The sequence below is a fragment of the Hyla sarda genome, chromosome 11 (assembly GCF_029499605.1).
Source record: "Hyla sarda isolate aHylSar1 chromosome 11, aHylSar1.hap1, whole genome shotgun sequence".
In the NCBI taxonomy this organism is placed as follows: domain Eukaryota; kingdom Metazoa; phylum Chordata; class Amphibia; order Anura; family Hylidae; genus Hyla; species Hyla sarda.
In genome coordinates, this window is record NC_079199.1 from 29733879 (window position 1) to 29761716 (window position 27838).

Here is a 27838-nt window from a genome sequence, read left to right on the forward strand (position 1 = left end):
AACTAACTACAAGGCGCATAATGCCTTTCTAATCATCTGTGAATATCACTATGCACTTTTGATCACTAGCAGCAGTATTGTTATATTCTTTATTATTATTTTAATTATTTTACTGTAAGTAGCCGGAGGGTGGTCACAAGGGCCCTGGGACATACCCAAGGGAATTTTACTATATCATATTCCTATAATAAATATCTGGCTTAATTTGAGAAGCAAATCTATTGTATACTTATTTACTTGTATGGTACATACCAATTTTATTTTATTGAAATATATATATAATATCCATGACCTTGAGCCCCAAATCCATATATTTATTAAATGTATTCAAATTGGCAATACCTAAGCCTAGGGTAAGTATCTCTTTGTTATGGGTGCTGCTGGCTTTTTTAATTTGGTTCCAACCAAAAAAGGTAAATACCAGGCAAATAGGTAAAAGGTATATAATTCACCTTTATCTACAGACAATGTGTTTCAATTTTGTGGTCAAAACCAGTATTCGGGTGCATTCACACCATGATTTAGGCATACGGCATCCTGGGGAGCATTTAAAAACAGGCTGCTGCTTTATCCCTGCCAGGCCCAGGATACGGCAGCAACCCGGTTTTTAAATTCTCCGTCCGGATCTGGCTGCCTTTATGCCCAAATTGTGGTGTGAATGCACATGAAGGAACTAGAGATGAGCGAACTTACAGTAAATTAGATTCGTCACGAACTTCTCAGCTCGGCGGTTGCTGACTTTTCCTGCATAAATTAGTTCAGCTTTCCGGTGCTCTGGTGGGCTGGAAAAGCTGGATACAGTCCTAGGAAAGAGTCTCTTAGGACTGTATCCACCTTTTCCAGCCCACGGGAGCACCTGAAAGCTGAGCTAATTTATGCAGGAAAAGTCATCAACTGCCGTGCTGAGAAGTTCGTGATGAATCGAATTTATTGTAAGTTCGCTCATCTCTAGAAGGAACCGTCTAAAAAAGAAAAAAAATTACAGACAAGGAGACACACATACCATAACCGGGTTTACTGTGACATCCTTCACCAACAGGACCAGAGGCTTTATTGACGTTATCAAAGCAGCATCCATATTGAGAGGTTCTGCATTCATCTGAAGGCATCTACAATTATAGAAGGTATCCCAGTCAATGTGCAGAACAACATATTTTGTTATTTTGTGTTTTGAAACTTAAAGAAGATATCCTGCAGATAGGAGATAAGTGTCTGATCGTGGGGGTCCGGCCACTGGGACCCCAGCTCGGCCCTGGCTTTGCTTCTCTAATGTGCGTGTTGTACTCATGTTGTAAGCATGGAAGCTTGTCGAAACACGCCCCCTCCATTCATCTCGATGTGAGAGGTGGAGACACAACATTTGCTTCTCGCCCCCTCCATTCATCTCGATGTGAGAGGTGGAGACACAACGTTTGCTTCTCGGCCCCTCCATTCATTTCTATGGGAGAGGCTGTGTTTCCACTGGGTGCAACACGTCATTACAGGAGCAGAACCGGGGGGGGGGGGGGGGGGGAGGAGTTATTTTCCACTGGATATCTTCTCTCAAGCAAAGGATCAACTTTTGATAGACACATACTTGTATAAATTTCTCTATATAATTATATGAGCAATAATTACTGTTTTCATCCAGGTTTTTGCAACATGCTGGAAAATAATTTCGACAGATGGTCATAAGAGAGAAATTCGGTGGATGCACATTTTTTTTGAATACAGCAGAGATCTAAAATAAAACTGTTCAACAATAAAAGGGATCACAAAACAATATAGAATAAAAAGTATATGTTCAGGAAATGGACAGAACATAGTCACCTGAAGACTATGGACAGTCCATTAAACTCAATAGAACTGTTGTGACTATGCAGCAGTATATGTGGACATTCATTTTTACCAGTCTGCTGACATATACCTCTAACGTACTGTCTAAAGGTAATGTGAACCCGGCCCAAAATATACAAGAAAAAACAAAAAACAGGGACAGTGTGTTATCTACAGTTAGGTGCTGAATAACATACTGGAAACAGTTTTGAGACCTATTTCAACATACTAAAGTGTCAGCTCTTGTGTTTCTTTCACTAGGACATCCTTCATTGTTGCGACCTTCGGCAGCTGTTACGCCATCAGGGCAGCACCCATACCTACAGAAAAAAAAAATCACAATTTATGCATGTTATAGGGTTACTCCGCTCCCCAGCGTCCAGAACATTGAGTTCCTGAACACTGTGTGCGGGCTTCCGTGTTCACGCCCGCCCCCTCGTGACATCACACCCCGTCATGTCACGTCATGTCCCGCCCCCTCAATGCAAGTCTATAATCTTCTTATAGAGCCTGGTTCTGGTTGTGAATGTTTTGTAACCTGCTTTATATAATTTAAATAGATACTTTTTCAACATGGTACTGTAAACTTTTAGACTACAGTGACCCCCCCCCCCCCCCCGACCTACGATCATTTCAACATACGATGGCCTCTCAGAGGCAGCATCAACTTGCGATGCTTTTGTATGTCGGGGCCATCGCATAAACGGCTATCCGGCAGCGCAGACTGCTTCAGCTGCCACCGGATAGCCGTTTATGGTGCCCCGTGTGGTCCGCTGATGATCACTTACCGGTCCTCGGGGCTCCAGCGCGTCCTCTTCGGGATCCCCTGCATCGTCGGTGCTCTCCATCGTCGTCATCACGTTGCTGCGCACGCCGTCCCGTCATCCAATAGGAGCGGCGTGCGTAACGACGTGATGGCGGCAACGGAGAGCGAGGATGCCAGGGAATCAGAGGCCTTGCCGGAGCATCAGGGACACCCCGGGGACGCGGCGACAGCAATGGAAGGCGACATCCAGGGCAGCGGTGACGAGCGGTGACGGTCCGGAGCGGCGGGGACACGTGGATATAACCTCCAATATCAGTGGTCTTCAACCTGCGGACCTCCAAATGTTGCAAAGCTACAACTCCCAGCATGCACGGACAGCCGTTGGCTGTCCGGGCATGCTGGGTGTTGTAGTTTTGCAACATCAGGAGGTCCGCAGGTTGTAGACCACTGTCCTATACTTTACATTGCACAGATCCCTCAACATACGATGGTTTCAACAAACGATGGTCCATTTGGAACGGATTACCATCGTATGTTGAGGGACCACTGTATATGGTTTTCAGTAGAGCCCTGCATTAGGATCCCGCAGGACCCAATAAAACAAATGTGCGGGCGTGGGCGGTAATGAGGTTGTTGCAGGCTATCACAGAACATACAGTGGGTCCTGCGCAGTCCTGCAAATGCTACAGGGGGCTGATTAAATGGCACAAGGGGTAATAAAATGGCATGTGGTTAATATTACGGGTAAGCTGTGACTAAATGTTTATGGGAGCGGGCAGGATTGGACACACATGTAGAAGGAGCAGAACTCCTTGCAGGTGTGGGCAGTAATGGTCAGAAATCCAGTGGGAGTGGGCTGAAACGGGATTAAGAAAAACAGTCCTGCGCAGGACTCTAATTTACAGTCTTATTTCCATCTCATGGGCACAGACATATGCATCAAAGCCAGAATATGTCAGCAGTAACGAAAAAGCTTTTGTTGATAGATGGACTTGTCAGCAAGCAATATATAAATATATATATATATATATATATATATATATATATATATATATATATATATATATATAAATTAGCTCACCACACCACCTCCACAGGTAGTGCGTCCTGCAAAACAGCTCAGGCTCCATTTAAGAAGTCTCAGAACTGATTGGGATTTATGCCAAGCCAGAACTCTCTCCAGAAGGAAAGAGGACCCATCTGCAGACAGCTGTTTCGGGGTTTATTGAAAGAGCTTTATTGTCCGTTCAGTCATTACAAGTCATACAATAAATTACAATCACACAAAGCATGACAGTACAGTACACAGCAAAGGTTCCCTAAGCTATACATCGCACATCATGCTACTCTAACACTCCGCTCAATCCTGTAATAGAAAAGCACAAGAGATCGAATAACAAAACAATACAATCTGTAATCGGGGTAGGGGCATGGGCTGTGGGGCAGACAGCTGTTTTGGGGTGTTTGCCCCTCGTCAGTACTGAGCAGGGTTATCTGGCTTGGCTGAGGTGAGAGGCCTGTGACTAGTTAAACAGGTTCAGTACTTTCCTCAGGGAGAGGACGTCACTTCTGGCGTAGGACGGAGATTTAAGTAGGCCATTTAGCACTCCGCGGGCTCCTGGGTACAATTGGCATAAATCCCAATCAGTTCTGAGACTTCTTAAATGGAGCCTGAGCTGTTTTGCAGGATGCACTACCTGTGTAGGTGGTGTGGTGAGCTAATTTGCATGTTTATGTACCCAGGAGCCCGCAGAGTGCTAAATGGCCTACTTGAATCTCCATCCTACGCCAGAAGTGACGTCCTCTCCCTGAGGAAAATACTGAACCCGTATATTAATATATATATATATATATATATATACATATATATATATATATATATATTCAGTGTAAATACAGTGTTTTGCTCAAACCTCCCTGGTCCAACAAGGCTGTAACTGAGCGAAGGAAGAAGACTAGTGACATGCTTACCTGCTGTACCTGCAGTCTCCAGAATTTGTGGGGATAAAATTATCTTCTCTTCTAGGAGAAGGGGAGGGGGCTGAAATGTAAAGACGTGAAAATTATAATAGAAAAAGTATATTAAATTTCAGCAGAAAAAAACTATGTTGTGCATCATGTTAACATAACATTAGTTCTTTTGTTCAAGCTGTAGTTTTTCTCATTATGCATCAATTAATCAGACCTTCTTTTTCGCTGAAGATTTCAACCATAGCCGCTCTATTCACTACAATACTACAAATGTATCAAAATTACTGAAACAAAGAAGAGAATTTGAATTAGCTAATTTAAAGAATAAAGTATTATAAAATGTAAAAAAAAAAATGTTTACTTTTTGTACACATTACCTCTAATTAAAAAAAGGAAAACATTTTTATAATAAAATATGAACACAAACAGCCATGTGTCATGAAAGAAAAGCAGCAAACAATGTTTTGGTGTTCTATGTGCATGTTGGGTTGTTTATATATATTTTTTTCACTTTAGGTTAATGTATTGATGAAAAAAAACACATACTTACTGGGCTGTTTGTAACGTGTAAGTGAGAACTGATCTGAATTGTCATAGCCCCATGTGTCTTGCATACTTGGAACCTCTAAAACACAAAATAATACGATTAAGGCTAGGTTCACACTGTTGCGACATGTACAATTTTTTTTTTTGTCTGTAGTACGTACACAATAACCAGACTTAAAATACCCATATAACCAAGTTTTGTTTAGTTGAACCTTGGAAGTTCCTGGTGTTGACACAAGAACATTGTAAGAACACCGTAAAGAAGCATTAAAGGGGTACTCCCGTGGAAAACTTTTTTTTTTGGTGGCAGAAAGTTAAACAGATTTGTAAATTACTTCTATTAAAAAAAATTAACTTTCCAGTACTTTTTAGGGGCTGTATACTACAGAGGAAATGGTTTTCTTTTTGGAACACCGATCTGTCTGCTGACATCATGAGCACAGTGCTCTCTGCTGACATCTCTGTCCATTTTAGGAACTGTCCAGAGCAGCATATGTTTGCTATGGGGATTTTCTCCTACTCTGGACAGTTCTTAAAATGAAAACTATAGACAAAGGGAGACAGCGCTCCTAGTGTGATACCGTTAAATTATAAGGTAAAGCTAAAGCAAAATTGCTCACCGATGCTGGTTGTACTGCGACCAAGTACAACTATGGTGTAGGCATAAAACTCTGGACGAGCGAGACTCGGCAGCCGCTCCTGGCAACACAAAGTGAAGCAAAGACAGATCCCTCCAAAGACAGCACAGGATAGAGCTGGCGCACAAGGCTTTAAAAGGTAAAAATCGATTTATTTTACCCGGCATGCAACGCGTTTAGCTGGATAACCAGCTTCATCAGGCAACTGATGCCTGATGAAGCTGGTTATCCAGCGAAACGCGTTGCATGCCGGTGTAAAATAAATCAGTTTTTACCTTTGAAGCCTTGTGCGCCAGCTCTATCCTGTGCTGTCTTTGGAGAAATCTGTCTTTGCTGCAGTTCTTAAAAGAGAGCACTGTGCTCGTGATGTCAGCAGAGAGCTCTGTGTTCCAAAAAGAAAATAAATTTCCTCTGTAGTATTCAGCAGCTAATAAGTAATGGAAGGATTAAGATTTTTTTTTATAAAAGTAATTTACAAATCTGTTTAACTTTCTGGCACCAGTTGATAAAAAAAAAAAAAAAAAAAGTTTTCCATGGGAGTACCACTTTAATATGGCAATTAGAGATGAGCGAACTTACAGTAAATTCGATTCGTCACGAACTTCTCGGCTCGGCAGTTGATGACTTTTCCTGCGTAAATTAGTTCAGCCTTCAGGTGCTCCGGTGGGCTGGAAAAGGTGGATACAGTCCTAGGAGACTCTTTCCTAGGACTGTATCCACCTTTTCCAGCCCACCGGAGCACCTGAAGGCTGAACTAATTTACGCAAGATAAGCCATCAACTGCCGAGCCGAGAAGTTCGTGACGAATCGAATTTACTGTAAGTTCGCTCATCTCTAATGGCAATATTCAGGGTTAAGAAGTAGCAGATTTCCATAGAGCAATAAAGGAAACAGTATATGGATGGTTCGTAATATATTGCACGCAGGTATCCATCACATTGTAAACCAATATATGGGGGCATAAAGTGCACATATAAGCAGCACATATACAAAATGGAAATAAATAATCAAGTAGGAATAACAGGAAAGGAGATACCCTGAGCATAGAAAATGCACATAGAATGCCATATGTGGGAATAGTTCAGGAGGGACCATCAGAGTAAGACCAGGTTGAAAACCAGTATAAAACCAGTATAAAACCAGTATATACTCATCTCTGGATCCTTAAGGAAAAATCCGTATAACCTGAAACAGTCCCACATGCAGCATGCCTAACCGTATGGCAAGACTCCATAGACTCCATAGACTCCATACGGTTAGGCATGCTGCATGTGGGACTGTTTCAGGTTATACGGATTTTTCCTTAAGGATCCAGAGATGAGTATATACTGGTTTTATACTGGTTTTATACTGGTTTTATACTGGTTTTCAACCTGGTCTTACTCTGGTCCTTCCTGAACTATTCCCACATATGGCATTCTATGTGCATTTTCTATGCTCAGGGTATCTCCTTTCCTATTATTCCTACTTGATCATTTATTTCCATTTTGTATATGTGCTGCTTATATGTGCACTTTATGCCCCCATATATTGGTTTACAATGAACCGGCCATATATTGTTTCCTTTATTGCTCTATGGAAATTTTCAGCAGCGAGTTTTTAGTCTGACTGTTTTCAATGTATCTTTATTATATCTAGAGATGAGCGAACTTACAGTAAATTCGATTCGTCACGAACTTCTCGGCTCGGCAGTTGATGACTTTTCCTGCGTAAATTAGTTCAGCTTTCAGGTGCTCCGGTGGGCAGGAAAAGGTGGATACAGTCCTAGGAAAAAGTCTCCTAGGACTGTATCCACCTTTTCCAGCCCACGGGAGCACCTGAAAGCTGAACTAATTTATGCAGGAAAAGTCATCAACTGCCGAGCCGAGAAGTTTGTGACGCATCGAATTTACTGTAAGTTCGCTCATCTCTAATTATATCTAATAAAATTTGTCATTTTTTCTACTACATGTGTTTCGGTGTCTATTGTTAGGGTTTTAAATTGTTGATATTGGACACTGAACCTTTCCTTTATTTTTGCAATTAAACCCTATTTTTTTGGGTTATTAAGAAGCAGCAAGTAACAGAACTGAAAAGGAAGTAATAGGAGCTTTGGGGAATAAAGGGTATTTCTATAATACTGGCTGATTTTCCATATGTATATATTTCATCTTATAGAGCAGTGGTCTCCAACCTGCGGACCTCCAGATGTTGCAAAACTACAACTCCCAGCATGCCCGGACAGCCGTTGGCTGTCCGGGCATGCTGGGAGTTGTAGTTTTGCAACATCTGGAGGTCCGCAGGTTGGAGACCACTGTTATAGAGGATTGTGTGGAGCAGAATGTATAATACAAATGCGGTAATCCTAACATCAACGGATGAGAAACCATTTAAAAAAGTGATCAGCGATGCTACAAAAGACAACTGTGATATTGTCTTTACTTGCCTGTACATTATGTGCTAATAAAAAGGAATGGAAAATGTTGTCAGCAGCTGGAAGCCCTTAAAGGGGTATTCCAGGCAAAACCTTTTTTTTATATATATATCAACTGGCTCTGGAAAGTTAAACAGATTTGTAAATTACTTCTATTAAAAAATCTTAATCCTTCCAATAGTTATTAGCTTCTGAAGTTTTCTGTCTAACTGCTCAATGATGATGTCACATCCCGGGAGCTGTGGATGATGGGAGAATATCCCCATAGGAACTGCACAGCACCCGGGACGTGAGTCATCAGAGAGCAGTTAGACAGAAAACAACAACTCAACTTCAGAAGCCAATAACTATTGGAAGGATTAATATTTTTTAATAGAAGTAATTTACAAATCTGTTTAACTTTCCGGAGCCAGTTGATATATATATATATATATATATATATATATATATATATAAATAAAAGTTTTTGGCCTGGAATACCCCTTTAAGAAAGACCATGTTTACAATAAAATGTTGATAACCTTGTTTCTTTATGTTATGTTTGTTGCTCCTGTACTAGAACGGCTCGGGGCTTCTAGCTCTTGGCTGCGTGTTATGACCTCATTTATTCGCAAGGAGAGTCTGGCTTTAGGATTTGGGCAGAGGGGTGATAAGTGGGATTTTTATTATATTGCATGTTGGTCGAGAGCTATAAGGTGAAATTACCTACTGGGAGGCACCCTGGGAGTGGAAGTTACCTACTGGGGGGGCATCTACTTCATAAGGTGGGGAATATCTACCTAGCAGGGGCTACTACTTAATTGGGGGGGGGGTGAGACGGGGATTACCCTCAAGGGAGGCACTATTTAGGAGACAGAGTAGGAAAAAGGTGGGGCATGTACTGGAAACATGGACAAGTAATGGTTGCAAGAAGTCTCTGGCGGTCTGAGACAGTTAGATTAGATAAGAAAAGGAAAGCAGGAAGACTCTTCCTGTGAGTCGCTAGATCTAACTGCACTGTAATCACTTACACAGTTTGCAGAGCCTGTGAGGAGCTGGAATGAGCACTATATAGTCCCTGCATAGGGGGATATTGGGCTGTGTACAGTTGTTTTTTTTTCAATAACATTATGGTGGAATTATCCAGTCTCTGTGTATTGATAATGGTAGGGGTGGAATTATTTGACCCTTGTATAGTGGATTTTATTTAAAGGGTACCTCTCATCAAATAAACTTTTGATATATTTTAGATTAATGAATGTTGAATAACTTTCCAATAGCATGTTAATGAAAAATATGCTTCTTTCTATTGTATTTTTCCCGATCAGTCCTGTCAGCAAGCATTTCTGACTCATGCTGGAGTCCTAAACACTCAGAGCTGCCAGCCTGCTTTGTTCACAGCCAAACAGGCTGTGAACAAAGCAGGCTGGCAGCTCTGAGTGTTCTCCTTTGTGAACAAAGCAGACTGGCAGCTCGTAGCGTTTAGGACTCCAGAATGAGTCTGAAATGCTTGCTGCCAGGACTGGTAGGGAGACCCCTAGTGGTCATTTCTTCAAAGTGGAAAATTAAATAGAAAGAAGCATATTTTTTAATAACATGCAACTGTAAAGTTAATCTGCATACATTAATCTATAATATATCAAAAGTTTTTTTGATGAGAGGTACCCTTTAATAACAGTATGATGATATTTAATTTGATGCAGTAGTATTATGTGGTGCTGGTGTGGAAGTATTTTTTTCACTTGATAAACTCCAACATGTATGCATCACCTCTCTGCTAATAATAACCCATACTATGCCACTGTGAAGGGTTAAAGTAGCAACGCCATGCAGGCTTATCAAAATTTTTTTGAAGCGACAGGTACACTTTAAAAGAGCATTCCAGCTATTAACACAGAGCTGTATGATCGTGAAGGGTCCAGTTTTTAAGACACCCAGCATTCTTCAGAATAGGGTCCCACCTTCACACCATCGTCCATATCCCAAGGATAATTGTATGATTGGGGGGGGGGGGGGGGGGGTGAACCCCCCCCCCCCCCCCCCCAATCATACAATTATCCATGGGATATGTATTATTGTCTAGAATACCCCTTAAATTCTATATCTATGATAAATCATTTGGAACTGTTTATCAGAAAAATCAAGCAATGAGCATTATAAAGATATATTTAGAAAAATGTATCTGTGCAGAACATTGGCCCAAAAAATGACAAAAAGTGAATTGATGTTAATGCTTGATTCTATGAATGTAGAATATCATCACTTACGCTGTGGCAGGTAACATGGCTGCATATTACAACTCTCAATCACAGCCGGCTTATCAGGCTCATAGGCTTCACACGTCTCCGGTTCATAGAAGTTTCGATCGTTGTCCGCACAGATCACCTGACGTTTTCTGATACCATTGTTACAGCTTTTGGAGCACTGAAAGTTAAAGAACCAGCTAAAATTATGGATACTAGAGCAAGCGGAGCACAGTTCAGTCTGAATCTGCTCTTAAGTGCTATCATGCAAAATAGAAATCAAATGAACTTTTCTCCGGAGAGATTTAGTGCACGTTCCATATTATCCACCAATATTTCAGATCTTATCTGTCAGAAACCCATTGGAAATAACAGTTACACCATGAGTGGTCCTTATGTCCTTATGGGCTGCTGCTCCACTTCTTTCCGGCGCTACTGTTTCTAAGTCTTCCCCATATTGGAGGAACTTAGGGCACTTTATATAATATTTTAACAATTTTTTAACACCTGTGGTCCCTTCATTATGGAACTTATGTCTGTACTCACACACCATGTACTCGGCATTTTGTAGTGGCCATGCTGGGTTACGTCTTCTCAATTCCAATTCACTTTATTGGAAGCTGAGCTGCGGTAACCCATCATGGCCGGAACCATCTGCTTTGGGCACCAGAGCTCTGCCAAACAGGTGATCTGCAGTGGTGCCAGAAATCTATAAGAAGTTCTGGAAACCCCTTTAAAACACAGAAGGGGCATTTAAGGGGCACTCCAAGAGTAACAGTAGCGTAATAAACAATCATTAAGTAAATAAAGCCTAAAATATTTTCCTACCAGGCCCCATTCTCCGATATGCCAGCCAATTTCCTGAACGCAGTTCTCGCCGTAGCATAGCTGGTTATCGGCTGGTTTTACTTGGTGCATGCAGGCTGTTTCCTGAACAATGGCGCCAGTGTCCGTTTTGCAAGTTACTGTTCGTTTCTGAATTCCTTCTCCACACTCTGTTGAACACTAAAACCAAATAATCCTTTGTTAAACTTACATGGGAAAAAGAGAAATCCCTTCAGCTTCTAAATGTATTCTATTAACCTCATGGATAATAATTCTTTAGAAAATTGTGGCACAAATATACAGGATTGTAAGAAAGTAGAAGATCATTTACAGAGTTATAATATCCCATATCCGTTTTTATAATGGTATTTGGAAATGTATCCAAAGGAGTTTCAGCAGCTGATTTTAAATACTTTGTTTTGGTGAAGAAACACTGCACATCTTCAGTGGCAGGTGGGGGAGAGAGAGGGGGGGGGGATATATATCTCTATTAAAGCATTGATTCCCAAGCAGGTTCAAGGGGGGGGGGGGAGCCTGCATGCGCATACAGCTTCCCCCTCCCCCCTGCGGTCCTGTGAGTGAGTCACATCCGCGCAGGCTGGGAAGGGGAGAAATGCAATGGGGATGGTGTGCCAGATTCTTCCTGGCCCCCAGCAGCTTAATTAAGGTACTGCACCCTGTCCCCTGTACACCCCCCTTTGCCACCCCTCTGTTACCCCCTTTCAACCTTGTCCACTTTCCTGCCATCCATGTACACCTTGTCCGGCCCTGTCACCCACCGTCACCCCTCTGTTACTCCCTTTCACCCTTGTCCACCCCCTGTCACCCATGTTCACCACCCTCTGACCATCCCCAGTCTACCCCCCCTATCACCAATGTCCAACCCCCACTATTCACCCCCTCTTTCACTTTGTCACCCCTGTCCACCCCTGTTACCACCTTGTCACCCCTGTCCACCCCTTTCACCTCCTACGCCCCCGTCACCCATGTACACTCTTCTACACCCATGTACACCCCTCTGTCACCTCCTATGCCCACTGTCAAACAAGTATACTCTTCTACACCCATCTGTCACCCATGTACACTCCTCTACACCCCAACACCCCTCTGTTACCCATGTACACCCCTTGCACCCATGTACACTTCTCCACACACCTGTCACCCATGTACACCTTTCTGCACCCCTCTGTTACCCCTTCACACCTATACGCCCCTGTATTCCTCCTCCCTTGTAAAAAAGGAATCTGGAGGCTGATGCTGGAAAAGTGTGAAACTTAATAGGTTTGTTTTGCAGGTTTAACAGTGAAGAATTGTGGCTGGAAGAACTCATCATGATGGCCCGGACCAGATGGAGAAGAGAAGGGAACGACGCTCATTTTAGAAGACGTCACTTGTGAGTTGCTGTATAAAGCAGGACTGCAATCTACATACCCACAGATAAATTGATGTTGAGCGTTGCATTGCGGCTATTTCTCTCCCCCCCCCCCCCCCCTTTTTTTTTTTCTGCTCGTCAGTTTCGGTATGGGGTTCCCCGCTAATTTTTTTTTTCCGAGGGGTTCCCCGAGCCGAAAAAGGTTGGGAAACACTGCATTAAAGGTTATAGAGAATGATGCCTTCATGCTACTCACTTGTGTCCAGGACCCGGTGTTCCATTTAGCACAAGCCCGGAGGTTGCAGACTTGTTGAGTAGCGGGTTTTTCTGTGAATGCAGTGCACTCTGCGTCATTCACCGCCTGCTGGGAAGCTCTGCCTTCATATGTAACACAGTATACTGAACGGGTCTGAGTGCCTCCCCCACATGTAGTTGTGCATGGTCCCCACTCTCCAACCTTCCAGCTGAAATTGCATCAGAATGTAAAGAGTAATATGGACATATTCACAGCACCAGGATTCCTGACACAGAGCGTGTAGCACTAAAGTGGGAACGTCAGTACAAATAAACATATAACATGGCAAGACTGTAAAATGGACAAAAGGGAGGTGTATTTCATCAATGGACTTAAAATTAACATAAGAGAAGGAGTAAAGGTATTCCCATTGTGTGGCTGCTGTGGTTTGTACGCCCACATTATGGTAATTGCAGGGATCAAGTAATGGGAAAAAAAAAATTGAGGGAACTTATCCAAGATTTCCACTCAAGGGCTGGTCCTGCAGGACTCCCGCTAATGGGAATAGTGTTCCTGCGAGAGAGAGAAAAGTGCAGGAACTCAGTTCCCATGCGTTCCTGCACGACTTGAGACCTGGGTAATTGTATACAGTACAGTATGATGACATATTTGGTCACTTTACTGCTACATGCTCTGTTCAGTTATTTTTATAGTCCACAAAAAACATTCCCATTCCACCAAATAAAGCACCAGCTGCACCAGGACCCACCGCCAATAATCAGCATTATGCAGAATCACCCAGTCAAAGCCAAAGATCATAATTCGCAATGAAAATATTAATCTGCAGCATATTCCATGATATCAAGCTTAGTATCTGTATAATTCTTCCGGGCTGTGATATGAAACATACAAGGGTGGTGTAGGTGAAGTATTTTTCTATACCTATGATTTGTGTGGTAGTAAAGTTATGTGCACCGACGCGTTTCGAACAAATATGTTCTTAATCAACACATTCTTTAACTCAGTAGATCACTTTTTTTGTTATGTGTGTTTTCCTTTCATAATTTTTTTTAAATATGATATGAATTAAAGTTACCTATTTTTAACTATTTTTTTGGTGGAGCTGGAACCCCTGTCTTTTCGTATTGGATTTTATCAACCAATGATATGGCTTGGCTGTTGTTTGCTGTGCTCCCTGCAAATGGACATCTTCTCCCTTTATATTCTGGCAAATGGTGAGCGGAAAGTACAAACTTTTTTTTTTCTTTTTCCCAACGTGTACGTGCACCATATTTCTTAAAATGGTCGCACAGCATGTGAAAAATATGGTGCTAGCACTCCTCTTTTTGAAATTTAACTTCAGTGCACCACTTTGTATGGTACTTTCTCTGTGATAATTGTGAATTCTACTACAGCTGTCCACAGCCACTTTTTATAAGCCAGGTCAGGACTGGTGTACATCTTAGATCATTGTTTTCCAACCAGGGTGTCTCCAGCTGTTGCAAAACTACAACTCCCAGCATGCCCAGACAGCCTTCGGCTGTCTGGGCATGCTGGGAGTTGTAGTTTTGCAACAGCTGGAGGCACCCTGGTTGGAAAACAATGATCTTTGAGGGCTTTTGTGATTTTTTTTGCAACTTTTTACCAACAGTCACACATGATAGGTTCCAGCAGTTGTCCCAAAAATTATCCTTTTCCATAATACCTATACTGGCATAAATAGATATAACAAAATGCCCCCACCTGAAACCCCAGTTTATTAGCTAGAACCATTAAAAAGGGCAATACATGCTCTGGTACACCCAGGCTATCCATGTACTACACGTATGGCCATTGATTTCCCTTTGTAGTGGCGTCTACATGAGAAATGCATGGACTATTGGTGGTTAGCTATTTTTTAAGCGACAAAAAGGTTGTCATTAGAGATGAGCGAACTTACAGTAAATTCGATTCGTCACGAACTTCTCGGCTCGGCAGTTGATGACTTATCCTGCATAAATTATTTCAGCTTTCCGGTGCTCCCGTGGGCTGGAAAAGGTGGATACAGTCCTAGGAAAGTCTCTCTCCTAGGAATGTATCCACCTTTTCCAGCCCACCGGAGCACCTGAAGGCTGAACTAATTTTTTGCAGAATAAGTCATCAACTGCCGAGCCGAGAAGTTCGTGACGAATCGAATTTACTGTAAGTTCGCTCATCTCTAGTTGTCTTCATGAAATGTTTACTGAAATGTATATTCTGGAAAAGCCAGCATTGTCTTATTTAAATTGAAATGTTTATATGTAAGCCAGAAAGATCCAAAAAGAAAATTATCAAAAAGATTCAAAAAAACATAAAAAGGTAGGAGGTCTAGGTCTAAGAAATTTGAGGTTCCAGAAATCCCCTATTGCTAGCAAGAAAACCAATTGGCACCCGAATATCTTACGTTTTTAGTATAATCCTTCAGAAGACATTTGAGAAACCAGTTAGTTAATCCAAAGCAGAACCAAATAGTAGCCCGACTCTCCTAGTTACCTGGTCATTTTTGTGTTCACTATACGACTCCACATTGTCGGCTGATATAAGTAAGACATCCTTTTGCACAGAATAAGCAGATATCAATAAAAATGCATAATGCAATACATCTGTAGCTATCTTACAATACAACATAAGTCTACAGTGTAACTTAAATTGTCCTACATTATTATGATCTGAAAATAAAAAAGGGGAAGAGCGCTCCTTGGTGTAATAAAAGAGACAAATGTCAATATAAAATGTAGGCATGAAAGCCGCACACCCCAAGTAGTTGTGTAACAGCATACACAACAATGGTAAGCACATCAGGTAACAAAAGGTATCCGCTGTCCTCCGGCTGAACAATAGTGGATAATCGGTATGGCTTCAAGGTAAATGCCGGCTGCATGAGGCGCAGGAGGAAATCAAACTTTTTGTTGATTTTATCCTGCGCCTCGTGGAGCCGGAGTTTACCTTGAAGCCATACCGATTTTCCACTACATTATTATGAGACATGGCTAGAGCTGGGCGGTAGGACGAAAAATGTATGGTATTTTTGTAAGTTATGGCGGTTCCATGGTATTTAACGGTATTTTCCACCACCACCCCCAATCATGTGACCCGTGGGCGCTGCTTCTCTCCCCCGCCCCCCCCAGTTTATCAGCCCAGCACTGAGCTGTCCCCAACATTGAGGAACTAATCATGTTATCCGCAAGCGCTGCTCTCCTTGTTCTCCTGTGAGTTGCGGGCCGCCGGCGCTGGAACTCTGTACTGTACTACATATTCCTGTGCCCGGGCTGCAAAAATAAACTAAAGAAACTTTAACTCATCTTCCTACGTTCCCCCGTTGCTCCGGTATCAGCCTCACGCCAGGGTTGGGAAGGTCACAGAGCAGTCAGCCTATCACTGGCCGCAGCGATGTCCCGCCTCGGCTGGTGATAAGCTGAGCGCACTGTATTGTAAGGAGTCGGCCGGCTTCTTACATGACAGTGCACTCGCCTATCACCGACAGAGGCGGGACATCGCTGCAGCCGGTGATAGGCTGGCGGGTTTGTGACGTTCCCATCCCCAGCGTGGGGCCGATACCGGAGAAACGGGGGACCGTAGGAAGGTGAGTTAAAGTTTAATTTTGTTTATTTTTGCAGCCCGGGCACAGGAATATGTAGTACAGTACAGAGTTCCAGCGCCGGAGCACGCAACTCACAGGAGGATGAGGAGAGCAGCGCTAATGGGTGACATATGATTAGTTCCCTGATGTGGGGTACAGCACAGTGCTGGTTTGATAATTCATTGGGGGGGGGGAGAAGGAGAATAGCGCCCGCGGGTCAGATATGATTAGTTCCCCGATGTGGTGACAGTGCACTGCGGCTGATAATTCATTCATTCGAGGTAGGGGGGGCCTAACCGGTATTGCGGTATGGGAAAAACTCATATTGTGCAGGAAAAGAAAGAAATTCGGTATGAACGGTATACCGGCCAGCACTAGACACGGCTACTTTCTTCCAAAAACAGCTCTACACCTGTCCGTGGGTTGTGTCTGGTATTGTAGCTCAGCAATGCTGAAGTAAAGGAGGCCGAACTGCAAACACACAACCTCCGAACAGATGTGGGGCTGCTTATGCTAGAAAGGAGCCATGTTTTTGAAATCTTAGACCACGCTTTTAACCACATTTTGACCTCTGTTTGGAATCCTTGGACCATTTAAAGACAAAAGTATAAGATCCCAATGGTCAAAAAAAAGTGTTTTGTTAAAAGTTAGGTTGGGAGTAGAATGCCAAGGGACAATCTTGGGAGCTGGGGCATGGATATGAGATATCAGAAAAATAGTAAAGTAGAAAAACACTGAATGGTCAAAAGCCAATTATTGTACAGGGTTAATTTCCTGCCAGAAACAGCACCACTCATGTTCGGCTTTACATGGTATTGTAGCTCCGCCACATTCACTTGGACAAGACTGGTGCCGTTTGTTTTTTCTAAAAACATTCTAAATTTAATATTTAATAAAATGTCAAGTTATTAAACCATTTTTTTTGTATCAAAATATTATTTAAGGTTTAGCAGGAATGACTACCTTTTTGTCTGTGGGCACGAATGTGTGCTACAGGTCCTGTTGCTTGGTGGAGCAGGTCTCCCTGAACACATATAATCCGGATAGCCTTCATTATCTATAGTGCAGAACACCAAGCGGGACTGGTAACCTGCCAAGATGGAAAACCATGAAGTTATAGCAGCAGTATGTAAGATCTGGGTTTACCTAGGACCCTAAATAAATTATTTCTGATTGGTCATACCTCCACCACATTCTGCACTGCACTCTGTCCAGGATCCATAGCTCCACTGATAGTCATCTCCTTCAATTCCATTAGGCAGATAGTATTCATAATGTACTCCTCTGTTAGGTTCCTGCCCAATAAGCTGAGATTGGAAAAGAAATGCAATAAGTTAACAATGTAATGTGTGCTAAGAGCAGTTAAAGATGACAAAGGAACCACTTTTCTTAAAGGTGTACTCTGCACCCCAAGACATTGTATCCCCTATCTAAAGGATAGGGGAGAAGATGTCTGATTGCAGGGGTCCCCAGCGGCAGACCAGACATCCGGTGCACAGAGCGAAGTTCGCTCCGTGCCGGATGACTGGTGATGCCGGGCGGAGGCGCGTGACGTCAAGGTCATGCCCTGCTCAATACAAGTCTATGGGAGGAGGCGTGACAGCTGTCACATCCCCTCCCATAGACTTGCATTGAGGGGGCGTGGCCGCGGTGTCACAAGTGGGTCGCGGTCGTGATGTCACGAGCCTCTGGCTCTGCACCCAATGCTCTAAACGAATGCCGGGTGCAGCAGGGAGATCAGGCATCTTATGCCCTATTCTTTGGATAGGGGATAAGATGTCTAGGGGCGGAGTAGCCCTTTAAGCATAAACAACAAGTTCAGACAGAAACAGATGCTGGTTACCTCAGCTCAGCTCCCATTGACGTGATTAGGAACTGAGCTGCAGTAACCAAGCATGACCACTACACAATGTACGGCGCTGTCTGCTTCTGCTACTGTGAATATAGGCAAAGAAAGAAAGAGTCCTGGAAAACCCCTTCGAGACCTAATCAACATATGTTGCTGTTTATTTTTTTTTTTTTTTTATAACTGTTTTATTTATTGTTTTCATCAGGTTTTTGTAAGATACAAAACAATAAAAATATAGAAAAGACAATAACAAGTCAAGAGCAGTCTTGTTAGCAAACCATCGAGATCAGGATTATGTAATTAACATCCTAGGACAAGAGCTCATCAAGACTTTTAGCAGTCCTCTATTTTGTGTAGCTCCAGCTATTAGTTGATTGTTTATCCAGAACTGCACCTATTTTACGTGTAGAGGCGACGTACCTCAATAACTAGAGGCTCAGTAGTTGGTCCTCTGGCTGTCAGTACTTCCGGTGCCACATCTCCTTCGGTGCCTCGATAGTAATGAAGAACAGTGTTGGCTACATGCAGGGCACGACCGTATTCAATAGTCCAGTGTCCGTTCAGGTAATATTCTCCACGTGCATTCTTTACAGCTGCAAAGATTGTTATAATAGGTTAAAAGGCCTGATAAACGACTGCCTTATTATTCACAGTGAAACGCTTCACTGAACACATTTGGAATGTATCTACTTTGTCAATACAATGTTCAATTTTAGGTGGTATTTTTTGTTACCTATAAAGTTCCTTGTAGGTGAAACTTCCTTAATTTGAATATTGATGGCACCTTTTGGGATGGTGAAGAGCTGGCTATACCCTGAAAGATCAGAGACGAAGTCTTAATATCGGTAATTGTAATAACATTTATAACATGCCAATCATAAAAACATATAGCTTCATCTGTAAAATGTCTTTATTTTTATGCTTGCCAAGTGAGCAGACTCCTCATTACGTGATATAGAGCGGTGCCGTGTACTGACTGTCTTCCCTGCTGCTCCACTTTCCCTCTCACAGTAGAAGCATCACAAAGAGGGAGAGATGCTGCAACTGCATACCCCTCCTCTCCCCTCTACAGTGATCCCTCAACTTACAATGGCCTCAACATACAATAGTTTCAACATACAATGGTCTTTTCTGGAACATTGTAACTTGAAACCAGACTCAACATACAGTGCTACGGAATCTGTGAAATGTGTCAATGGCTGGAGGAACCGACCAATCAGAATGGATATTTCACTGGTAAAACTCCTGTATTCCTAAAGTGTATGCACTGACTGGTGTCTGGTAGCACCCCCTACAGTACAGGGAGGTATTACATGTTCTATACTATTCTTTACCTGTATTACTGAAGTGCATGCACTGACTGGTGTCTGGTAGCACCCCCTACATTACAGGGAGGTATTACATGTTCTGTACTCTTTACCTGTGCCAGGGTTAGCTGCTCCTGTGGACACCAGGTGAGGGCGGCTCCATTTTACATTTTTTAGGACATTGTGTGTTCTGTACAGGACCCTGAAGAAGCTCCTGTACTCTACATAGACCAGTGTTTCCCAAAGAGGGTGCCTCCAGCTGTTGCAAAACTACAACTCCCAGCATGCCCGGACAGCCTTTGGCTGTCCGGGCATGCTGGGAGTTGTAGTTTTGCAACATCTGGAGGCACCCTGGTTGGGAAACACTGACATAGACAGTGATTTACAGCTCCCAGCAGATCTTTATTACTTTTATATGTAAGAATTTGCTTTATCTGTATTAGTTATCTACTTATTTATCTTTAATCCTCACTTTTTCCTATTTTTAGATGACATTTTGGTGGCTTCAGAACCAATTACCAGGTTTCCATAGAGTTATGGTCTCAACATACAATGGTCGTCCTGGAACCAATTAATATTGTAACTTGGAGGGACCACTGTATATTTAAAGGAACAACAAACCTAGGATTTCAGTTAAAAGATTTAGGCTGGCTTTAGACTCTGGTGCTAGGACCGCCTGGACATTGTCATCCCTATAGACCGCAATGTATTCAGTGCGGTATTTCATACTGTGCAGCAGAATCCCGCTAACAGCAATTCCACAGTGTGAACCCAGCATTATTGTCATTTAAATAAACTTCAACTAAATGGCAAAAGTTTAGATTGATCAGGGTCTCTTCTGATTCCTCATCAATGTTGGGATATAGCCATGAGAATCACGTAGCTGTGAGCTCCACTTCCCAAATGGGCGCGCAGTCTGATTAAAGCAAATGGACTCCATGTAAGGCCCATATCCTATAATCAGGCAGACTGAGAACACAGAAGAAGAGCGCAGCTTGGTGCTTCGCCAAATCCTAAGTTCATTAGGGATCTCAGCACTGACCCCAGCCAGTTAAACTTTTCACATGTCTTTTGACACGTTTTACTACTAAAGCCAACTACAGTGTATAATGACATAATATACAGCCACCTCCATTACAGGTAAAAGTTAATTTCAATAAGGCCTGAGGCACCGGGATATAGCCCAACATACCTTTGGATAGTGTAGGAGAGTCGTATGAACCTTTGACTTCATAGCACGAGCTTCCATCCCCTCCACATACCAAACAACGGTCCTCTCTCTTGGATGAATCCATTACGTTATCGCAACCAACCGTCTATTTCATTGGTCCATACAATATAATATGGTGGGGTAAAAAATGAACAAATTGGATATTTGATTTTAGTCAAAACCTTCATTAAAATGACATACAAATACACCACCCCCTTTTGCACTCTCATTATGTTAGAAACTAAAAGGAGTTGTTAAAGATTAAAAAACATGGCTGCTTTCATCCAATAATGGTGTCACACCAGTTCATGAGGTATAAGACCACACGCAACCTGTGGGCAGGTTAAACAAAAAAGTGCAAGGACAAATGGAAAATTGTGTCCTACCTTGCACACACCCTCTACACAGATGTCTCGTCTGCCTGGTTCACATGGAGTTCCATCCAGCACAGCCATCTTGTGCCGATAGTAAAAATTCTCTCCTTTGGGTATGCAATTTAACTCACACTTATTGGATGCTTTGGAAAACAAAATATATAGATCATGTTTTATGTTCTTGTACAATAATTTAGATCACATAATATATTTATGATTAAATAATTGTCAATTTACCTATTAGTATTAAATTGTAAACATTCATCTCTACGTACATAAGCAATACAGTATTTCACCTGAAGTTCTGCTCCACATGGTTAATCCTACTGACATTTGGAATAGAAATTTGCATCAAGATGTAACGGAGGACTGGATCTAGCCACTTACCGTATATACTTGAGTATAAGCCGAGTTTTTCAGCACAATTTTTCGTGCTGAAAATGCCCCCCTCTGCTTATACTCTAGTGGGAAAAAAAAATAGTGGGGGTGAGGAGGGGTTGGCCGGGCCATCCATCTTCGCTGCAGGGACCATCCGACTAGTGACACTGCATTGACGATGACGCACAGGGACGTCCGTGCGCAGAAGACGTCCGTGACGTCAGGGGCATCTCTGCGCACGGACGTCCCAGCGCGGCAGCGGCAATGCAGTGTCACTAGTCTGGGGCCGGCCCGGAGCAGAGAAGAGGGCCTTCCGGTATAGATGGATGGCCCAGACCGGCTCACCCTCCCCACCGGAATGCGGACGGTCCATGCAGCTACTAAGCAACAGGACCGAGAGAACTGGGGAGGTCAGTAGACAACGAGGAGGGCCTATATGATGACAGAGGGGGCGGTCTGGATGATGGCAGGGGGGATATAGACTGGGGGTGATGATGACAGGGGAGGGTTTGACAGGGGGTGATGATGACGGGGGTCTGGATGATGACAGGGGGGGGGATGATGTATTTTCCTCCCTAGGCTTATACTTGAGTCAATAAGTTTTCCCAGGTTTTGGGGGTGAAAGTAGGGGCCTCGGCTTATATTCGGGTCGGCTAATACTCGAGTATATACGGTAACCACCCACTTGGCACACAACAGTACACTGCTGAGTTACCCTTGTGTAAGCTGTTTCCATTCTCATACTTCTCATTCTGTCATTTTAAAAACTTTTGAAATGTCATAGAGACATGGTAAGGGTCTGAGTGTTCAGACCTCGACCAATTGTTAGAGTGAGTGGGGAAAATGCGCGGCTGACTAAGATATACCAGTAAACTTACACTTGCCTCATTTTTTGTTTAATTCTTAAAGCGGATCAGGGTGTAAATAGGCAAGTGGCTAGCATTATGATTCTGGACATACCTTTTTTTTTTATCACCATAGTCCTTGCCAGCACTGAGCCTTTTTGTTAATATGTAAATGAGGCTCAAGTGCCCAGGGGGTGTTACCCAGCACAGAAATAGCACAGAATTACCCAGGCCATCTCCTCTTATTCACTGCCTCTGTGCCCAGATAGGTCAGGCATATGCAAACGACATTGAGACGGCAAGTATAAGAAGATGGTCTGGAGAACCCTGGGCTCTTGTTGACCTGGGAAACATCCATGGGAACTCCAGCCTAATTTGTAAAATAACAAAAAGGCTTATATATCAGGGTTGGAAAGGACTGTGAAGATCTAAAAAAAAAATAAAAAAAAAAGGTTTTTCCAGAATCCTATTGAGGAGCCTTATCTGGCCAGGGGCTTATTTATACCCGTGTTCCTACTGAAAGATAAGGGTTTATTAAAGAACATGCATACGTACAAGTCAAGCTATTTTACAGGAGACATTGTCTTACATTTTACAATATTACTCACACATATTTTGGTATAATTTATCATTAAATAATTGTTCTCTATGTGTGTTGCACATCTTAGAGAAGTATTCTCCATAATGTATTCAGTGACTGATATTATTCCTCTGGAATAAGATTTACCATTCTGGGTATAGGCTGCATTAAAAGTCACTCATCAATATTAAGATACAATTCATAATAAAACAAACTAAATGTGGTTTAACCATTTCTTTACCTCCATAATAAGGCAGCCACTTGTACCTTTTCCCCTGGAATTCCATCCCATCATATTCTGAACACTGTTCAGCACGAAAATCTCGGGACCCTTCAGGGCATTCCTGTGAAGAGGAATAAAAAAAAAACACTACAATCCGCTCTGCATAGTATAAAGGAGGATCGGAGATAGATACAGAGTCTCCAAGGTATAATCAAAATGTCTATTAAGAAAATGGGATATAGCCTATCCCCCAAAAACACAAATGGAAAACCCATTAAGAGACATGATTCAACTTAATTTTAAAATTCAATTTAACTTAAATTTTCTTTTGTAAAATCTACAACAGAAAAGAAATACAGAAGACTCCATGTCACTGATGGGTCACGTGGCTCTCTACATGTATATTGATCAGTAATGCCACACTGGCAGCACTCATTTGTGGGCTTAGGGTAAGGAAAATGTATTTTTTACAGACCCCTCCCTCAGGATAGGAATTTTGTTCATACCTATGGGAGCGGAACCTGAGATCTGCTACAAGAGAAGAGCGCTCACATGTACACAGGCTCTCATGTCACTAGGACAAGAGAGTGAAGAAATTGGAATTAGGATCATATGGGCAGGCATAGAGCTGTGTATAGAGGAGGCAGGGGAGCTTGGCAAGCTGGCTTCCCGCCTCCACTGAGCACAGCACGATGTAGCAATGCAGATACAGGGAGGTAGAACTTTTAATTCACTGGACTAATATATGTAAGTGACCCCTTGTCTTATTGTTGTTCACCCGCACTATATCCAAGTGTATTGTGTTTGGTGCATGTGAAAAGCCTGTTAGTTTCCCTTTAAGGATAAGTTCAAACTATGTTTGTGTTTACATTTAGCGTGCACATTCTTAAAAAGGATTAAAATGTATACATTAAATGGATGGATTAATCTTGTCGCTGAAGGCAGTAACTACTACATCATACTTTACGGCACAGAAAAAAAAAAAAAAACCTAAATAAAATCATGAAACCAGTGAAACAATAGGTTTGTCTATGTTGCACTATCAATGTTTATGTTAATATGTTTCAATAATTTATAAGAGTATAAAAAGTGTATGTGAAATGCACAAAATCATTAGCAAATCATGCAAAGGACTTCTTACCTGCACATTGCATGAACGATAGTTTCTAGATGGTCCAATACAATTGGATCCCCCATCTGGCCTAAGGAAGAAGAAAATTACAAATTATAATCAAAACACTGCACAAAATTAAGCAATCTAAATGTACTATATGGGTGCAACCATGGTCATGCAATCACTAGTACACAGTTAGAATACAGATTAAGAATAATAATAATTCATGTTATTTTGTATTAATAATGTATTAACAATGTAACAGAATAATAATATTAATAATAATAAATAAAAATATAGAATAATGACAACAGTATAGAATAATAATCAAATATTTTTGATAATCATTATAATTCATTATTATTATTAATAATATTATTATGAATATTATTAACAACAAAATAGAAGAATATAGAATAATGATACCAGTATAGAAGAGGAAGAAGAATTTTATTTATATAAACAGCAAATAGTGAACCACTTGGGGGCAGCACATAACATCTATAGCAGATTCCTCTCACTGTTACTAAGGTTTATTGAGCTTTCCACATTTAAACACTTAAATCAAACATACTACCTATTAGAGGATTATATGCCAAAAACCTTTGGCTGATGTGTCTATGGTATATACAGTGTGAACAGAGCCAAAGACTTTTCTAAACAGAACATATTGCTTGACTTGCATGTTTGTCTTTAAGTATATAATAATAATGAAAAGGCAGCCTAAAGGAAAAAATAAAAAGGCTTTTCTGGGGACTAATCCCTGTAGCAACTGGCAAAGTTTGTTGAATTAGGGAAGTGTTTTCCCAACCAGGGTTCCTCCAGCTGTTGCAAAACTACAACTGCCAGAATGTCCGAACAGCCTTTCTGCTGGGAGTTGTAGTTTTGCAACAGCTGGTTAGGAAACACTGCATTAAGGGAAGGCTATAGCACATCATTTTCTGATGCCTATGGTTAAACAGCTAAAGCTAAGTTCACAATGCTGTTGGGCTCCACCCTGTTCTGGGTCCGTTCGTTTGTATTTTTTTTTTCTTTTTTTGCGTTAATCGGAGCCTGAAAGGGTCGAAGCACAACTGACACTGCTGGGTTCTCCGATGGATCCCATTGACTTGAATGGGGTCTGTTGAGTGTCCGGTATTGTAGAGCTCCCTTTAGCGGAACACACTGCCAGTGTGAACGAGCCCTAATTTCTCTCTCTCCATTCATTAAAGGGGTTATCCAGGAAAAAACTTTTTATATATATATCTCAACTGGCTCCAGAAAGTTAAACAGATTTGTAAATTACTTCTATTAAAAAATCTTAATCCTTTCAGTACTTATGAGCTTCTGAAGTTTAGGTTGTTCTTTTCTGTCTAAGTAATCTCTGATGACACCTGTCTCGGGAAACACCCAGTTTAGAAGAGGTTTGCTATGGGAATTTGCTTCTAAACTGGGCGTTTCCCGAGACACGTGTCATCAGAGATTACTTAGACAGAAAAGAACAACCTTAACTTCAGAAGCTCATAAGTACTGAAAGGATTAAGATTTTTTAATAGAAGTAATTTACAAATCTGTTTAACTTTCTGGAGCCAGTTGATATATATAAAAAAAGTTTTTTCCTGGAATACCCCTTTAATACATGCACTCTCCGCCAAGCCAATCATGCATGTTTACATGGGAAATGAAGAGTTGGAAGAAATAGTTGCTGGATGAAAGTTATCTACGGTATATATCTATATAATGTGTATCATTCCCAAAGTAGTTGCACAAGGAAAAGTATGTTGCCTTGTAACTATGCCATAATGTAGTCTATTAAATCAACAGTACAAGTAAACATAGGAAACTTTAAAATTACATATATATTTATATATATATATATATATATATATATATATATATATATATATATATATATATATACACACACACACACACACATAAAAAGAGTAGTGAAGAGTAGATATGATGTCCTTTACAAGTATATTTAGTAGCCCTGGCTTTAAGAAGACAGCAAGTAAGGACTTGAGTGTATGTCAATTCCTATGTTACAGCTGCAAGTTTCAGCTAAAAGCTACACAAAATGTAAAATGGTTAATAAAAAAAAAATAGAAAATAGTTATGTTCATATGTGACACATACACAGAAGAACTTGTAAAGAAAAAGGCTCCTAATGTAATGAGAAGGAAAGCATATTCTATGGTATAGTAAAGCATATGCACACCTTTGCAAATCTCAGATAGAGACATATATATATATATATATATATACTGGATATATATATACTGGATATATATATACTGGATATATATACACTGGATATATATACACTGGATATATATATATATATATATATATATATATATATATATATATATATATATGTGTGTGTGTATCGGATTGGAATGACAAAAAAAATATTTGTATATAGTGATAATAACCTTGGTTGCAGACTTTAAAGGGGTATTCCAGGAAAAAACTTTTTTTTATATCAACTGGCTCCAGAAAGTTAAACAGATTTGTAAATTACTTCTATTAAAAAATCTTAATCCTTTCAATAATTATCAGCTGCTGAAGTCGAGTTGTTGTTTTCTGTCTGGCAACAGTGCTCTCTGCTGACATCTCTGCTTGTCTCGGGAACTGCACAGAGTAGAAGAGGTTTGCTATGGGGTTTTGCTTTTAAACTGGGCATTTCCCGAGACACGTGTCATCAGAGAGCACTTAGACAGAAAAGAACAACTCAACTTCAGAAGCTCATAAGTACTGAAAGGATTAAGATTTTTTAATAGAAGTCATTTACAAATCTGTTTAACTTTCTGGAGCCAGTTGATATATATATATATATATATATATATATATAAGTTTTTTTTTCCTGGATAACCCCTTTAAACTCACTGTGTAGTCTGATTCCATCTGACTCAGACATATAATGGACATACAATTGGTAGGCTAGATAAAAGTGTCGGACAGATGGAAGGCCATAAGACTGTAAGGCTAGACGTTACAGCGGTAGCAATAACACAAGATTCTTTAAAGTAGATTTTTTACTGCCCTGGACATCTAAGGCAGTGTTTCCCAACCAGGGTGCCTCCAGCTGTGGCCAAACTACAACACCCAGCATGCCCGGACAGCCGAAGGCTGTCCGGGCATGCTGGGAGTTGTAGTTTGGCCACAGCTGGAGGCACCCTGGTTGGGAAACACTGATCTAAGGAGATTACCATTAACCCTTTGACTACTATACATTGTGATACACTATCATTTGCCGGGGTCCAGAAACATGCAGCATGTTCTTCTTTCTGGCATCCTATAGGACATGTGTGACCATACAACACGAGAAGCAATGTGATTATTGATATATTTTTTATTATTGCCACGCTGTTGGGTACAGATAAGCCCAAGTTTAGTGAAGCATAGCCACTGCCTATTCAAGAACTGTACCCAGTAATAACAGCTCATTCCCCCCAAGCCTCAGCCAGCCATACAAAACATGGATTTACAAGGCTTATAGCTGAGAAGACAGCACGCATTCCATGACAAGGCTACTTTGGGAATGAAGCCTCAAGGGAGCTCAGGCACAGAAA

At 41.5% G+C, this 27838-nt stretch overlaps 1 protein-coding gene across 6 annotated transcripts in view; it reads right to left on the reverse strand.

Moving 5' to 3' along the window:
* PAPLN (papilin, proteoglycan like sulfated glycoprotein) overlaps window positions 1–27838 on the reverse strand; it is a 90553-nt gene that overhangs the window by 18237 nt on the left and 44478 nt on the right. For 5 of the 6 annotated variants that reach the window (XM_056547064.1, XM_056547065.1, XM_056547068.1 and 2 more), the window contains exons 5-20: window positions 24309–24369; window positions 23186–23288; window positions 21154–21284; window positions 20750–20873; window positions 18984–19064; window positions 18671–18843; window positions 17585–17708; window positions 17365–17491; window positions 15315–15374; window positions 12825–13032; window positions 11200–11376; window positions 10396–10552; window positions 5103–5177; window positions 4553–4622; window positions 2045–2135; window positions 1004–1109 (exon numbers count right to left, since the gene is read on the reverse strand). In XM_056547064.1, the coding sequence (XP_056403039.1) occupies window positions 1004–1109; window positions 2045–2135; window positions 4553–4622; window positions 5103–5177; window positions 10396–10552; window positions 11200–11376; window positions 12825–13032; window positions 15315–15374; window positions 17365–17491; window positions 17585–17708; window positions 18671–18843; window positions 18984–19064; window positions 20750–20873; window positions 21154–21284; window positions 23186–23288; window positions 24309–24369 (1868 nt within the window). The remainder of the gene's footprint in view (window positions 1–1003; window positions 1110–2044; window positions 2136–4552; window positions 4623–5102; window positions 5178–10395; window positions 10553–11199; window positions 11377–12824; window positions 13033–15314; window positions 15375–17364; window positions 17492–17584; window positions 17709–18670; window positions 18844–18983; window positions 19065–20749; window positions 20874–21153; window positions 21285–23185; window positions 23289–24308; window positions 24370–27838) is intronic. The other variant, XM_056547069.1, reaches the window with a different exon arrangement.